General features: G+C 41.1%; 1 protein-coding gene and 1 long non-coding RNA gene across 2 annotated transcripts in view; both read left to right on the forward strand.

Moving 5' to 3' along the window:
- The window catches only part of LOC149768341 (uncharacterized), a 28,507-nt gene extending 14,861 nt beyond the window's left edge, over positions 1 to 13,646 (forward strand). Inside the window, exons 3-7 of the mRNA XM_089929313.1 lie at positions 1,517 to 1,902; positions 2,146 to 2,235; positions 2,313 to 2,382; positions 3,602 to 3,793; positions 13,575 to 13,646. Of these exons, the coding sequence (XP_089785439.1) occupies positions 1,517 to 1,902; positions 2,146 to 2,235; positions 2,313 to 2,382; positions 3,602 to 3,793; positions 13,575 to 13,646 (810 nt within the window). The remainder of the gene's footprint in view (positions 1 to 1,516; positions 1,903 to 2,145; positions 2,236 to 2,312; positions 2,383 to 3,601; positions 3,794 to 13,574) is intronic.
- LOC149768340 (uncharacterized) overlaps positions 1 to 16,662 on the forward strand; it is a 64,111-nt gene that overhangs the window by 46,886 nt on the left and 563 nt on the right. The window lies entirely within an intron of this gene.

Below are 16,662 nucleotides of genomic sequence, written 5' to 3' on the forward strand. Positions count from 1 at the left end.
CATCTCTCCCTGGGATTGTCCTGATACTGTTCCATTACTGACTGCAGACCTTCCTATAAGAGAAGAGCTCGAAACTGGATTTTCAAAACCTCTATTTGCAAATAGTCCATGGTATGGTAAACCTTCCGAACTTATTTTCATATCATCAGTTACTGTTTCAGTATCACTAAATCAAAAGCATTTCGATTGGGACCAACATTTTGGTGTGGAAATGATACACCAAACCCACTAAATGAGGCTCCATCAGGATTGTTCTTTCTGCACACAATATAGATTACAATCAGTCACTTGTAGCAGTAGGTTCAAAAGGAATGACCACAGACTAAGCAGCGCTAAAAATAATAATTGTTGGTCAGCAAAAAGTTTAAGAAATATAAGAGTATATGTTATATGCAATTTTTTTTATCAAAAACCCCTGAAATAGAATTTTAAATCTTGCTATTAAAAACTGCTTCATAATAGGTATGTTAGATTGAAAAACCATTAAGATGACTTAACCATCGGTAGAAAAGAAGATGTAGATTTCATTTCTAGTGAGCTTATAAACAAGATTTTATAACCCTTGGATAAACATGATGAACAAACATTAACATAAAGTAGACATGGTTACCACGAAAGATTGGTTTCAGAAAAATACTCCTTTGCAAACTTGTTCCTTCTAAGAGCTTAACTTGACCACAATTAAGGCCATGCTGCCCTTTCGATCACGGCGATACCAAATATTTAATACTAAAATATCATAAAAACCACGTTCATAAATTCTATTATGCAGGTGTAGGTTATGCGTATACATGCATCCATCATGATACCAATCACAAGCAAATATAATCAAAATATAATTTAATATAAAATTATTCTTTCTTCTTACTTATCTAGATCATAGCACATCATACATATATAGGTGCAAAAATATTTATATCATACAGGTCGGCGTATAAGGATCCTTACACTTTATTGAAAACTTAGACAAACTAATCACCTACCCTCACGGCGATCTATGAACCGAGATGCGCAGGACCTCGCTCAGCGTCCTCTCGTCCAACAAATTGTTTCCCTACAGAACCAAGTCATTATTAAAATTTATCAAAGATATATGACAATCCACACTACCGAAAAAGTCGGTTTTACCGACGCTTTTTTGCCGACGCTTTTAAATCGGCAATTTTCAGTCTAGCGTCAAAATTTGCCGACGCTTGTAAAAAGCGTCGGCAAAAGACGACGCTAATAAGCGTCGGTGTAGTCTCGGACCTAAGACGACGCTAAAAAGCGTCGTCGGAAGCCAACGCACCAGGCTACATCCCAACCCTCTTCTGACCACCCCGTCGGAAGCCACCCTCACACACCAGTCTCTCTCTCTCTCTCTACCTTCGAGCCTCATCTCTCTCATCCCTCCTCCCTCCTCTCTCCAGGTTTCCGTTTTTCCGGCCACCGCCCTCCTCTCTCTATTTAACTAGTAGTATTACCCACATCTCTCTCACCCATTCGTCGTCTTCTCTCTCTCTCTAACCCATCAAAGGTGCCTTCTCATCATCATCGCCCCCCCTCCCTAACCCCCTCTGGATTCAAGAAGCAGAACGGCTCCGGCGATGATGTCTTCGCCCGCCTCTTCGCCGCCTCCTTGGATCCCGACTTCGCCCCTCTCTCCCCCGAACCGCGGATCCTCAAGTCCCGCCTCGTCGTCGGCGAGACCCTCTACGGCCTCTTCCTCCTACGCTCCTCCCCGACCCTCGCCGAGATCGCCGGCCTCGCCGGCTACGACTACGTTGTCGTCGACATGGAGCACGGCTCTGGCGGCATCGCCGAGGCCCTCCCCTGCCTCCACGCCCTCGCCGCCGCCCGCACCCCAGCCATCCTCCGCCTTCTGCAGCTCTCCGCCACCAGTCAGGAGAAGGCCCGGCGTCCGTAAGGGCTTCGAGGGTGGACAGTTGCCCCTCTACTGTCGAATCTCCAAGCTCCGTGGAATTGCTGGAGGTATCATTTTCTTCTGTACCACATTTGAACCTGAATCTGCTCCCACACCTGCACTTTTGGTAAGTGAAGAGGGAATTGAATCCTAACATTTTAACCTCTCTCCCTTGGCTTCACTACTCATAGGAGTGGTCAAGAGTATTCCTAGGAACTTAACGCAAGATTTGTTACTTTTAGTATCGAGATTTGTGTTCGTTTAATGCTTCCTGAAGAGATCTCGCTTGTTACTTGCCCTCCACCAGATGATGCATATGATAAGTTTACAAGGTCAATTTTCTAAACCAATTGGCTATCTTGGTTTCTGAACAAAACACTTGAAAATACTAATGAGATTTCATGAACAGGCCTTCTAGTGTTCCTGAAGGAGCTTATGTTCAGTGGGAAATTGAGCTACTTGGCTTTGAAATGCCTAAGGTAATGAAGCTTCTTAAGTGCTCCAAACATCTGGAACTCTTATGTATTGTGGTCCTTCTCTATGTTTTGCTAAAAAAAAGGGGGGATTCTTGTGAATTTTGAATTGATTGTTTTAAATTGCTTAGAACCTCTAATATGTGCCATTTTATTGTAGGTGTATACCATCCATTTATTTGGAGATCATTACCAAAACATCTGAAGGACTCCAAGTAAATGTTTTGCTTGTCTCAGTAACTGTGGTTGATGTAATAAAATACTGTGTAAATTCTAGACAATGATTCCCAAATATGTTTTCCAATCAAGCTATAGATAGTTTTTGTGTAGGGCAATTTATTTTATTCAATATGAACTCATTTTCTTATAAATTTTCTGCAAACCGGTTAAAGAGTTTTTTAGAGCTTGCTCGAATGAATGATTGGTCATATATAAATGTTACTTTTATCGGCTCATTCATTGGAAATCTGATTTAGACCATGCCAGTACAAACAACAATGATGGAAATGTGATTGTGTTGCTAATATAATTCGGAGAAAATTATGATTGATGAATTGGACATGACCAATTGTATTTTAGTTTGCTGGCTGGCACCTCTGTCTTGATCTGGTGTTGAGGCTCGAGAAGTAAATTATCCCATCATTTATTTATTTATAATTGCATTACATTTATTATCACTGTTTTTACTTCCAGATTTGAGAGAAGATGGTGTTTGTATGGTAAAAAAGATTATGCAGCAAGTGCCAGGTGGTATGGTGGATTCTTGATTAGATTTGTAGAAGAGCTTGCAGTTTCGGATGGAATAACATTTACATGAAAATTAGGCATGTTTGGTGGAAGAGAATGGTAAGCATATTTAGAAAACAATTACATGCTGCATCTAGGAAAACAATCCAGCATTCAGCAATTGCTCTTCCTAATTTTTGCTTGTTTGGTTAAAGAACAAATCTCACAAGTTAATAAGCACAGAAATGGTGCAGACGTAGAGCTCCAATGTTCTGATCAGTTCTCTGCACAGAAATGGTGCTTTCCCTTCTCACTTCTTTGAGCTTTGATGAAGCTGGTAGCTTGTGTAGATGGGGCATCCGTGTGAGGATGGTTTAGTAAGAGATCCCTTTTGGGGTTGTTGACTTCTATTATCTTGTCATTTGATGTTTTTCCTAGTGGATTTGTAGTGATAGAAATGGGTTTTCTTAGTCTGCTTTGGGTTTGTTGTGAGTTTTAGGACAAGAAGGAAGAGCAGGTTGCAGAGGAAGCCGGGACCAATGAAATCGATGTCCATGGTGATGCTGGGAAGGAAGAAGACGATGTGGTGGTGGAGATCCATGCAGGGTTCAAGCCGGTAGATCACCCACTCGAGCCTCCGGACGAGGACCCACCTGCGAAATGGCCAATGCCCGATTCTTCCCTTCTGAATGTAAGTGGCTAACGTGTCCTAATAGAGACCTTTTTCTTGCTATGTGTGACTGTATTTATCTATAAAATTCCCTGATTAATGGTATGATGACATGTTGTTTGCCCGTATGCATGAGATATTGGAAGTCCTCTGATGGTTCATATTGTACATTTTGCACCAAATTTAACAGTTAGTTATTTTGTAGGTTCGAAGTCCTCTGATGGTTCTGCAAGGCAGATGAGGGAAGTTGCATGTCCCACCTGCACAGTCCATCTTCAGGTCAGGCACCTAGGGCGCTAGGTCCCCGCCCCTTTCTCTTCCCCTTCTCTCATCCTCTTGATTATTTTGCGCACTGTTTCCGCATGCTGTTTGGCCCGAATTGTATGATACAAGTTGTTTTGCAGGTTCAAGTTCCAGCCTCGGGGTCTGAAACAATAGAATGTGGTGTGTGCCAGCAGCACCCATTCCTGGTTGGTGCTCATTGATGTCTTCTGATTTTATCACATCGTGGTAATGCATCCGACTGAGCTTCAGGAAATTTTCTGTGTCACAGCTAATAGGCTCGGTTACCGGCTTTGTATATTCATTAATATGGTCATGTTTTACTCATTAGACTTGGTGGTTCTTTGTATATGAATCTTCTTTGAGCAGGCATATTTGGGATCATCAAGTGTGTTAAGTGGGTTCGGATGACTGGAAACTAATTTAAAATGCTTGGATGGTTTTATTTGTTGATGCTTGTCTAGTCTGGCATTAGCAATTTACTCAATAAATTAGTCGGAGTTGCTTTGCTTCCTTTATGTTTATAATATTTTCCTGAGTTTCTTCCTTTTTGTGTATGAATGAGGGTTGTATCATGTTCTTACCACTCCTTGCCCCGTGGCGATGCTTGCCACTTGTGGATCTATAACTATCTCTGCTTGGGCTTTTCCTTGTGGACCATGTATTCTTTAGTTTTTTCTATATCTTCTTGAGTTTACGAAATGTAATCATTGCTGGCTGTCATGTCATTTGCATGATGAGTCATTAGTTGTTCAAAACTTTTATTTGCCAGATGCTGGTTATGATTGCATGTACATGTAGATTTGCATGTGCATGTAGGTTCATATTATAATTTACATTCGTATTTTTATTTTTTTAAAAAAAATTAGCAATCCCGACGCTTTAAAGCGTTGGTAAATAAAAGTTGTGGCACGCCTACGCCGACGCTTTAAAAATATATTTGCCGGCGCTTTAAAGCGTCGGCGTTTTGGCCTTTCCGGACGCTTTAAAGCGTCGGCGAATGTGGTTTTTGCCGATGCTTTTATTAGCGTCGGGAAAGCCCTGTTTTTGCCGACGCTTTCTCATACGGTATCGCCGACGCTTTTGCGACGCTTCTATTTGCGTCGCAAGAACTTTAGCCGATGCTTATAAGCGTCGATAAAGATTCTAAAAAGCGTCGGGAAAGATGAATTTTCTTGTAGTGCCAAGACCCTTATTTGATCCTCTAAAGGGTCCTCTAAAATGTAGCATCCCAGGACTATCTAGAGTCCTCAAAGCAATGATCTCCTCGGATCCAAGTGTAGAGAGAGAAAACATGAAGTGGGAAAGACTAGAGAGAAGAGGGAGAGAAGAATAATAAGGGAAAAGGGAAGAAAACTCCCTTTCTCTTTCTCTCTTCTTCCTTCTTCCCGATGGAAAGAGAGAGGGTGCTTGGCACCAGGCAGCCCATGCATGGCCGGTGATGCCCCATGGTCGTCGACCATGGTGGTGTCGGCAGCCTGGCGACAGCCGGCCGAATGGAAGGAGGAAAAAGACCGAACAGAGGTTCGATTTCCCCCATCAATCCGGTGGCTTACCGGCCGTATTCCCAAAGAAATAATGGCCCAAAGATGAAGGAGAAGGAGGAGAAAGTGCTCACCTTGCCTCCGGCGAGCTTCTCCGGCAAGCCCGATGGCGAACAACCCAAGCTTCTTACGGTTCGTCTAGAACTCCAAATCTCTTTCTCTTCTCCTTTTTTTTTGAAAGGATCTCTCGATTGGTGCCCTAGGAAGAGGGGGAGGAGGTCTTTTATGGAAGAGGATTGGCCCAGATATAGTACGGTTTGATCACCGTAAATCTCTTCTTCTGGTGGATTCGGGAGGAGGGGAAAAGAAAATTTGAAACATGGGAGGTAGAAGACTCCAATCGGGAGTCTCCCTCCCCCTTTTTCATGGGTTGGGCTACCCTTGCTCAAAGGCCGACCCAAACCCAACATGTGGGCCTTTACATTCTCTCCCTCTAAAAGAAAAATTTCGTCCTCGAAATTGACATACATGAGGTTTCAAATAGCTGCGGATACTTGACTTTCATCTTTTCTTCGAGCTCCCAAGTAGCCTCTCTTTCCGTATGATTATTCCATTGTACCTTAATAAAAGGAATGGTTCGATGTCGTAGTACCTGATCTTTTCTGTCCACTATTCATATCGGAAACTCCTCATAGGTCAAATCCTCATGAAGATGCAATGGCTCATATGCTACTACATGACTTGGGTTTAGAACGTATTTCTTCAACATTGACACATGAAAAATATTGTGCACACTGCATAAAGCCGGTGGTAAAGCCAATCGATATGCCACCTTCCCAACCTTGTCCAAAATCTCAAATGGACCAACATACCTAGGACTCAATTTACCACAAACTCCAAATCTCATCACACCTTTTGTGGGTGACACTCTCAAGAAAATATGATCTCCAATTTAAAATTTCAATTTTCTTCTTCTATTATCAGCATAACTCTTTTGGTGGGCCTAATAATTTTCTCTCGCCCACATCATCCCAACAAATAGGAGATCGGCACTTCCGGCCATACAACGCCTCAAAAGGCGCCATTTGTATATAGACTTGGGCACTAGGCCGGGCCGCCCACGGCCCGGCACGAAGCGGGTCGTGCCTGGCACGGCCTGCTAGCTACAGTACCGGGCCGTGCCTGGCACGGCCCATTCAAGGGGGTCGTGCTGGGTCACGGGTTTCTGGCCCGCGGGCCGAGCCCGGCACGGCCCGCGGGCCGAGCCCGGCACGGCCCGCTTCGAGCCTGGGCCGGCACGGCCCGCTTCGAGCCTGGGCCGGCACGACCCGCTCTTGGCCCGCGGGCCAAGCACGGCACGGCCCGCGGGCCAGCCCGGCACGGCCCATAAGGGCCTGGGCCGGGCACGACCCGCGGGCCAGGCACGGAATAAGGGCCTAAACCGGGCCTGGGCCGGGCCAGGCACGGCCCGTCTCCATTAAAATAAATGCTTCATAAATTTTTTTTAATAAATTAATAAATATTGAAAACTAAGGATTTATTAATATAAAGTCACCTTAATGGTGGGGGGTTTGGCATAGACCCCTACCAGTTTATTAATTTAAATCAAAATGGTACATGAAGGGAGGTTTGGACTTTGGTCTAACCTCCATAATACAATAAGAAAGGAGAAAAAATAGAGATGACTCACTTTAATAATTAAAAAAATAAAAATGTACAATTATAAAAAATTAAGAAATCTTACTAATCATCAGTGATTCAGTGAATCAGTATTCACTCTTCAGTAGTGTTTGTATCATCATCATCAGAGGATGTTGTATTATGTCCACCTTTATCTTGAAGTCTTGCCTCAGCATCCAACCAATCTTTGAAGCAGAGAAGCATCTCAACCGTTTCGCCCGTCATCCTACTTCTCTTTCCGTCAAGAACACGCCGACCTGCACTAAAAGCGGATTCCGATGCTACCGTGGATATCGGCACAGCTAAAATATCGCGTGCAATTGCAGACATAATAGGATATTGATTTTTAACACTCTTCCACCAAGATAATACATCTGGACTCTCTATTTGATTTTCATCATATGCAGACTGAAGATCATTTCGTAAATAAAATTCTAGTTCACTACTTAAAGATGAAGAAGATGAAGATAAACTTGAAGCATGTGTGTGTTTTCTCTATGCAATGAATGAAAAAATAGATGACGAACGAGAACTACTAGAAGAAGAAATAGAGCTTTGTACGGAGAATTTAGATCCACAAATTTTTTCATCATATATAGCATAAATATCATAAAGAAGTTGTTTTACCTCATTTTTAGCAGGTTCAGGATCTTGAATCATATTTTCACAGTATGCATTAAGTAAAATTAGCACGCCATTCAATTTAACTCTTGGATCAAATACAGCAGCTAAGTTATGCATAGAACATATCTTGTCCCAATACTCATTCCATTTAGATTTCATTTGTTCAATAATAGGCATTAAAACATCATCATATCTATGTTCTGCAAATTTTTGACTAATTATATATGCTTGTTGTAAAAATGAACATGAAGTTGGACAATAAATACCAGAAAGAACATTGGTAGCATTATAAAAACTAAGCAAAAAATCTTCCAAAATTTTTTCTTTATTCCAATCAGTTTCAGTCAATGTAAAGCCTAATCCACGATCATTAATATATGCACTTAATAAGTTTTTATATGGGTATGCATCATGTATCATGCTATATGTTGAGTTCCAACGAGTAATTACATCAAGTTTAAATTTTTTAAAACGTTTACCATTATTTATACATAGTTCCTTAAATTCTTGAAGTCTTGATCTTGAAGCATGAATAAAAGAAACTGCATTTCTAATTTTTGAAATCACATCTTGAATCATGCCCATGCCAGCTTGAACAGAAAGATTTAAGATATGACATGCACATCTAATATGCAATAAATTTCCATTTAACATGGGATGCAATGAGTCTTTTAATAATGTAACAGCAGAATTATTATTAGATGCATTATCAAAAGTAATAGACATAATTTTATCATTAATATTATATGAACATGCAGTTTGATAAATGACATTTGAAATTTGTTGCCCAGAATGTGGAAAATCAAAAGCACGAAAAGCAAGAATACGTTTATTTAATTGCCAATCATTATCAATATAATGAGCAGTAATGGCAATAAAACAATTACTACCTACAGATGCTGACCAAATATCAGAAGTTAATGAAATTTTTACATTTAAAGTAGAAAGTGTTTCAATTAAACTTTGTCTCATTGCTAAAAAGTTAGTCATAGCTACTCTTCTAAATGTACGCCTAGTAGTTCTTTTGTAAGCAGGTTGTAGGTTTAATTGAACATATTCTTCAAAATTAAAAGATTCACATAAACTAAAAGGTAATTCATCCTTAACTATCCATTTTACAAGTGCTTTTCTTTGATTTTCTTGATTATATGCAAAATTACCTACAAGTAATCCCCCTTGTATATTAAGGGTATTTTGAGTTTGAGCATGAGAATCATGCATCCTATGACTCTCTTGATGTCTTTTTAAATGGCCTGTTCCCCCACTACTACTACAACTATAAAGTTTGGCACATTTTTTACATTTTGCTTTCCAGACTCCATCAACCATAACTCTATCAAATTCATTCCATACAGCACTAGTCCTCTTACGAGAAGAGGTTTGATCTTCACTCGGTTCACTAGTTCTAGAGGAACTATAAACATGGGGTTGGGGATTAGTTTCTTCTCCCTCAGAAACAGGAGGAATGCCAAAATGACTTTCCTCAAAAGATGACATATCTAAATTGATGAATTCAAAAAATAAAAACTAACCACAAGGAGGAATTGAGTAGAGAGTCAGAGGGCAGAGGCAGAGCCGAGATTCTGAGCTTCCTCTTGTGCTCTCAACAGGAGTGACCTTCTCTTCTCAACAGGAACCTCCTCTTGTGTAGCACTTGAACACTTGCTAAATGCAAACTAAAAATTAAATTGCTAGAAGAGCACTTTAGAAGAGAGAAATAATAGTAGTAGAGAAGGAGAGAATAGTTGGTTGGTGTGGTGAGAATGAGGGAGGAAAGGGGTATTTATAGGAGTCCAAAAAAATTTTTTCCAAAATACCCCTCAATTTAGCCGTTTTTGGACTGTTGGGAGGGGCATTTTTGAAAAAATCCCAAAATAGCTGTTGGAAACGGCTATTTTCTCCCCCCCTCTCCAGACGGGCCGTGCCAGGCACGGCCCGTCTCGTGCCGTGCCGGGCCCGGCCCGCCAATCGACGGGCCTGGGGCCGGGCCGGGCTTCGGTTCTCTGCTGAGCAGGCCATGCCGGGCACGGCCCGTTTAGACCCCTGGCCCGGGGGGCCTGGGCCGGGCCGTCCCGGCACGGCCCGATGCCCAAGTCTATTTGTATACTTGCTTGATAGCTATTATTGTAAGCAAACTCTATTAGTGACAAATGACTATCCCACGCTTTTTCTAGATCCATGACATAGGCTCTCAGCATGTCTTCCAAAATTTGGATAGTTCTTTCTGACTGTCTATCGGTTTGGGTGTGGAAAGCTGTGCTGAAGCTCAATTTGGTTCCAAGAGCTTTATGAAGACTCTTCCAAAACTGTGATACAAATCTACTGTCTCTGTCTGACACAATAGTAATTGGGACCCATGCAACCTCACAATCTGCTCTACATATAAACCTGCCAATCTCTCTAAGGAGAAACCGACTCTAAACGGCAAAAAGTGTACTGACTTAGTTAGCCGGTCAACAATTACCCACACGGCATCATTACCTCGTAGGGTTTTTGGCAAACCAATCACAAAGTCCATGGTGACATGCTCCCACTTCTATTGAGGAATAAGTAGAGACTGTAATGGTTCCGCAGGTCTCTGATGTTCTGTTTTTACCTGCTGATATGGTGGACACTGAGCTACAAATTGAGCAATATCCTTTTTCATACCACTCCACCAAAAATGTTTCTTTAAATTCTTATACATCTTAGTGCCTCCTGGATGCATCGTATAAGCCGAGCTATGAGTCTCCTCTAAACTTTCATTCCTTAGTTCTGGAACTTTAGGAACGCATAATCTGCTACCGAATCTTAAGGAACCATCCTCATGCACATGAAATTCACTTTGAACACCAGACTCTACTGCTCTCCTTAGCCTATGTAATTTTGAATCCTCTATCTGAGATGACTTAATCCTTCAATCAGGGTAGGTTGCACCATAAGATTAGCAAGTCGAACTTGAGGATCATGTAGTCGTACTTCAATTTTATATTTCTCTGAGTCCAACAAAATGTTTCTTTGTGTAGTGATCAGAACCGTTAATTTGCTTAGAAATTTTCTGCTTAGAGCATCAGCCACAACATTTGCTTTTCCCGAATAATAATTGATAGTTAGGTCATAATCCTTTAATAGCTCTAACCATCTCCTTTGCCTCAAATTCAGCTCCTTTTGAGTATAGATATACTTCAGACTTTTGTGGTCCGTAAAAATTTCACAATGTTTACCATATAAATAGTGCCTCAATATTTTTAAAGCAAAGATCAAAGCTGCTAACTCCAAATCATCAGTAGGGTAATTCAGCTCATATGGTTTTAGCTGTCTGGAAGCATAGGCTATCACTTTCTCATTTTGCATAAGAACACAACTAAGGCCCTTCCGTGATGCATCACTCTAGATGATGTCCTGTCCTAAAAACTCTGCTGACAATTCTCCTTCCATTCAAACTTTACTTGCTTTTGAGTTAGATGAGATAGAGGCATGGCAATACGAGAGAATCCCTCAACGAATCTCCGATAGTATCCAGCTATTCTCAAAAAGCTGCACATTTCGGACACATTAGTAGATCTACTCCAAGCAACTACTGCTTCCACTTTCTTTGGATCCACAGAAATGCCATCCTTGGAGATCACATGCCCGAGAAAGGTGACACTATTTAACAGCTTGTTTTCTCTAACAGCTTGCAATACTATCCTCAAATATTCCTCATGCTCTTGTGGGCTTTTTGAATAGACTAGAATGTCATCAATAAATACTACTACAAATCAATCTAGTTAGGGCATGAACACCCGGTTCATAAGATCCATAAAGACTGCCGGTGCATTTGTCAACCCGAAGGGCATAACCAAAAACTCATAGTATCCATATCTAGTTCTGAATGTTGTCTTCGGTATGTCTTCAGCCTTTATTTTCAACTGATGATATCCGGAGCATAGATCAATTTTTGAAAAGACTTGTGCCCCTTGCAACTGATCGAACAAATCATCAATTCTCAGTAAAGGGTATTTGTTCTGCACTGTTACTTCATTCATTTCTCGATAATCTATGCAAAGCCAAAAACTGTCATCTTTCTTTTTACGAATAATACAGGAGAACCCAAGGAGAAACACTAGGCCTGATGAAACCCTTATCCCATAGCTCCTATAGTTGTTCCTTTAGCACTTTTAATTCAGTTGGAGCCATCCGGTATGGGGCCTTGGAAATTAGTCCAGTGCCAGGAATCAAATCAATGAAGAATTCAACCTCCCTATTAGGAGGTAATCCTGACAAATCCTCTGGGAAGACATTAGGGAATTCCCTCACAATAGGAATGAATGTCTTCTAGCTTGAGTTCTTTCGGCTGAGTGCCCATTACCATGGCTAAGAATCCTTCACCATCTTTCTGAAGAAGTCGCTTGGCCTGTATGGCTGAGATTACTTTTGGCGGAGGTAACATTCTGTTACTATTAAAACTAAACTCTGGCTGACCAGAGATTTGAAATTTTACTGTTTTCTCGAAGCAGTCAACAGTGGCATGATACGCTGCCACCCAGTCTATCCCAAAGATCAAGTTGAAATCCTTCATCTCTAGGACCAATAAATCTACTTTCATTTCCCTACCTCCAATATTCAAGATACAATCTTTGCAGATAGGGTTAACTAAGTTTACATCTCCATTAGAGATGGAAACACGCAGTTCAGTCTCAATGGCAAAGAAATCAATGTACTATTTCTTCTAACAAAATCCACAGATACAAAAAAATGAGTAGCTCCAGGATCAATCAAAACATAGGCATTGGTGGATGACACTTCAATCATACTTGTCACCACAGTGTTAGAGGTGTTGGCATCGTATTGTGTAAGAGCATAGACTTGTCCCTAAGTTCTGAACTCTGTTGTCCTCCTCGTTGTTGTTCATTAGGAGGTGCTTGGTTGGTTGGAGTTCCCCGAATAGGCTGAGATGCTGGTCGAGTCTGTTGCTCTCTGTGATTAGGATAGGTGTTTGCCCTTTGGCCCTATTGGCCACACGAAAAGCAATTCCCATTGAACCAGTGACAGTTTCTTCAATAGTGGGGACCGCCACATCTATAGCATTTTATAATATCCTTGTGCTAAGTTTTATCATTCACAATAGTTTGTTTCTTGGGCCTCGATTCAGTATCTTTGCCATGCTTATTTTGTAACTTAGCTTGTTTGTTCCTCTTTTTGAAAATTCTTTCCCTCTCTTCTTGAGTGTCATTCAAGCCCCTTTCAACTACTAAAGCTTTGTTAATCACATCCTTATAAGAAGAAAGCTCGAAGGTAGACACATGTTGTCTGATTGGGCTCTAAATCCACTTTCAAACTTCTCAGCTCATTCTTTTTAATTCTCCACCTGTCCTGGAGCATACCTGGTCAGTTCCTCAAACTTTGCAGCATACTCCGCGACCGTCATGTTCCCCTACTCTAATCGGGTAAATTCTCAAAATTTCTACCGTCTCACACTTTGGGGAACATACTTGTCGCAGAAAATCTCCTTAAATCCTTCCCAAGTCAAAGATGCAACGTTCTATCCCATCTTTCCTCTTTCCACATTCCACCAAATATCTGCTTCTCCCAGCAGCATAAATGTAGCGAAAGTGACCCTATCCTCATTTGGGCATCTTAGGGCATTAAAACTTTTTCCATTTCGTTCAGCCAAGTCTCGGCCTCTAAAGGGTCAGAAGTGCCTTTAAAAGCTGAAGGTGCAAACTTTTTGAATTCTGCCAAACTAACATGATGCTCCTGCCGAATTACAGCCCCTTGTAGATGCTGAGGAGACACCTGCGACTAGTGTTGTAACTGTTGCTGTTGTAACTGCTGCTGCATAAATTGTTGCTGTTGTTCCATGAAGCGTTGTTGCATCTCCATCATTCTCATCATGTCTGATCGGGAAGCAGCTTGTTGTTGCATCATTGCTTGCATCATCTAAGAAGCACTCAATGGTTCATTAGGCTGAATTCCAAGCTCATCAGGGATTCCTGTCCTTGGAGTTTCCGGGGTTTCCATCTCCGGAGCACTCCCAATTGGGTTGACGTGGTGTTCCTGCTAGTGCGTACTCCTAACCGGCGAGGGTGGAGCACCTTCTTATTTTTCAGAGGGCGTCCAAGTAGTGGAGCCATCGGCAAAGCGAGTCGGCCTCCTACTACGCCCACGTCCACTCCCTCGTGCCATATCAACCTACACAAGTTACTTTTAACATCTTAAGATTGCAAAGAAAAATATATCTAGAGTGTACTATAATAAGTCATTAGATATATATATATATCCCACTCATACTCACTCGAGCCTAAATCCTAGGATACTTAAATCTTAAGCTCTGATACCACTCTGTCACGCCCTGAACCCAGCACCCAGGTCCGGTACGCAACCAGCCGTATGAGCCCTACAGTAGTGCCCTAAAGATCATGCATGGCTTAAGATAAACAAAAATCCAATAAACCACAACTAATTAATTAATTCAAATTGACAAATCCAACATATCCAGATAATCAATTTAGTTCAATTACAAGATCTTCAAATGTTCATCAACATCAAAGAAAGATAAACTAACTAACTAGCTAATAACTTTAATCCTCGCGCTCCACGCTCAACCCTTCCATGCTTATGCATCCTGCAACTCTGAAAGAGAAAGAAGAAGGAGGGTGAGCTTTACAGCCCTGTAAGAACCCTTACATATCCATACCAACACAAATAGTAATATGAATTTGAAAAACTATGACAAATCGATGCACATTTTATGAAATCATAAACGGCTTCCAAAAGGCTCAAATAATCAATATAAGTATGTACGTCAAACATCAATGAAAGTCCAGCCACACAGGAATGATATAGCATATGATAGCTCATAAATCTTCATTACTGTTTTCAATGCTTTTTCTTTCCATTCTATATTAACTTGATCCGGATCAATTATCTTTCCGACTTTGGGCCAAATCTCGGTCACGTTTTCGGCTCGTGATGGGGCAATCGATAATATCACATTTCCAGCCTATGATGGGACAATCAATAATATCACATTTCCAGCCTATGACGGGGCAATCGATAATATTACATTTCTATCTTGTGATGGGGCAATTGATAGTATCACATTTTCAGCCTGTGATGAGGCAATCGATAGTAACGAGATAAGCCCAAAGTCCCTATTCATTTAATCAATTCACATACACACATCAATTCCTTTTCCACTTTATATCCAGCCTAGACTAACCATGGTCACGTTTTCAGCCAGTGACAGGGCAATCAATATAGCATGGTTAGTCCATGCACCATATCCATTAGTCCAATTATGTAAGTGTAAGTTATGCTCAGGAATGTATATATCATACTATCAATTACAAACAAACATGATCAAAATATGATTTAATACCAAAATATCATAAAAACCACATTCATAAATTCAATTATGTAGGTGTAGGTTATGCGCATGCATGCATCCATCATGATACCAATCACAAGCAAATACAATCAAAATATAATTTAATATAAAACTATTCTTTCTTCTTACTTATATGGAACATAACACATCATACATATATAGGTGCAAAAATATTTATATCATGCAAGTCGGCGTACAAGTATTCTTACACTTTGTTAAAAACTCAGACAAACTAATCACCCACCCTCACGGCGATTTATGAACCGGGATGCGCAGGACCCCGCTCAGTATCCTCTCGTCCAACAGATTGTTCCTCTACAGAACCAAGTCATCATTAAAATTTATCAAAGATATATGACAATCCAGGACCCCTGTTTGATCCTCTAAAGGGTCCTCTAAAATCTAGCATTTCATGACTATCTATAGTTTTCAAAGCAATGATCTCCCTAGATCCAAGTGTAGAGAGAGAAAACATGAAGTGGGAAAGACTAGAGAGAAGAGAGAGAAACATAATAAAGGAAAGGGGAAGAAAACTCCCTTTCTCTTTCTCTCTTCTTCCTTCTTTCCAATGAAAAGGGAGAGGGTGCTCGGCACCAGGCGGCCCACAGAGGAAAAAGACCAAACGGAGGTTCGGTTTCCCCCATCAATCCGGTGGCTTACCGGCCGTATTCCCAAAGAAAAAATAGCCCAAAGACAAAGGAGAAGGAGGAGAGGATGCTCACCTTGCCTCTGGCGAGCTTCTCCAGCAAGCCCGACGGCGAACAACCCAAGTTTCTCATGGTTCGCCTAGAACTCCAAATCTCTATCTCTCTTCTTTTTCTTTTTCTTTTTCTTTTTTTTTTTTTGAAAGAATCTCTCAGTTGGTGCTCTAGGAAGAGAGGGAGGAGGTCTTTTATGAAAGAAGATTGGCCCAAATATAGTAGGGTGTGATCACCCTTGATCTCTCCTTCTAGTGGATTCGGGAGGAGGGGAAAAAAAAATTTGAAACCGGGGAGGGAGAAAGACTCCGATCGGAAGTCTCCCTCCTCTTTTTTTTCATGTGTTGGGCCGCCCTTGCTTAGAGGCCGGCCCAAACCCAACATGTGGGCCTTTGCAAAAGCCGTAAATGCAAGACAACTGGGAGAAAAGTTGACTGCAAAATGCTGAGGTTTTCGGCACTATTTTGCTTTTTGAAACGTTTGCGGATAGGCAGATAAAAAATAAACCACCTGCTACCGAAAAAAAAAAAAACGAAAAGATAAACCAACCATCAATACCATTATGATGGTTAAAGAAGGAAGCCCCCGTCGAGCAGAAGAAGACACAAACAAGAGTAGATCAGATGAACGTTCATTTCACCCTCTCATAACAGATTTGCAATTAATGAGTACAAATATCCAAATATATATATCAGCTATTTATCTTCTCATCAAGCTTTGTTATTTTCACGGTATCAGCTAGGATACTTTCTACTCCAAGTTGCTACAGAA

Source organism: Phoenix dactylifera, chromosome 2, assembly GCF_051530095.1.
Source record: "Phoenix dactylifera cultivar Ajwa chromosome 2, Ajwa_hap1_PhDact_Kaust_v1.1, whole genome shotgun sequence".
NCBI lineage: Eukaryota > Viridiplantae > Streptophyta > Magnoliopsida > Arecales > Arecaceae > Phoenix > Phoenix dactylifera.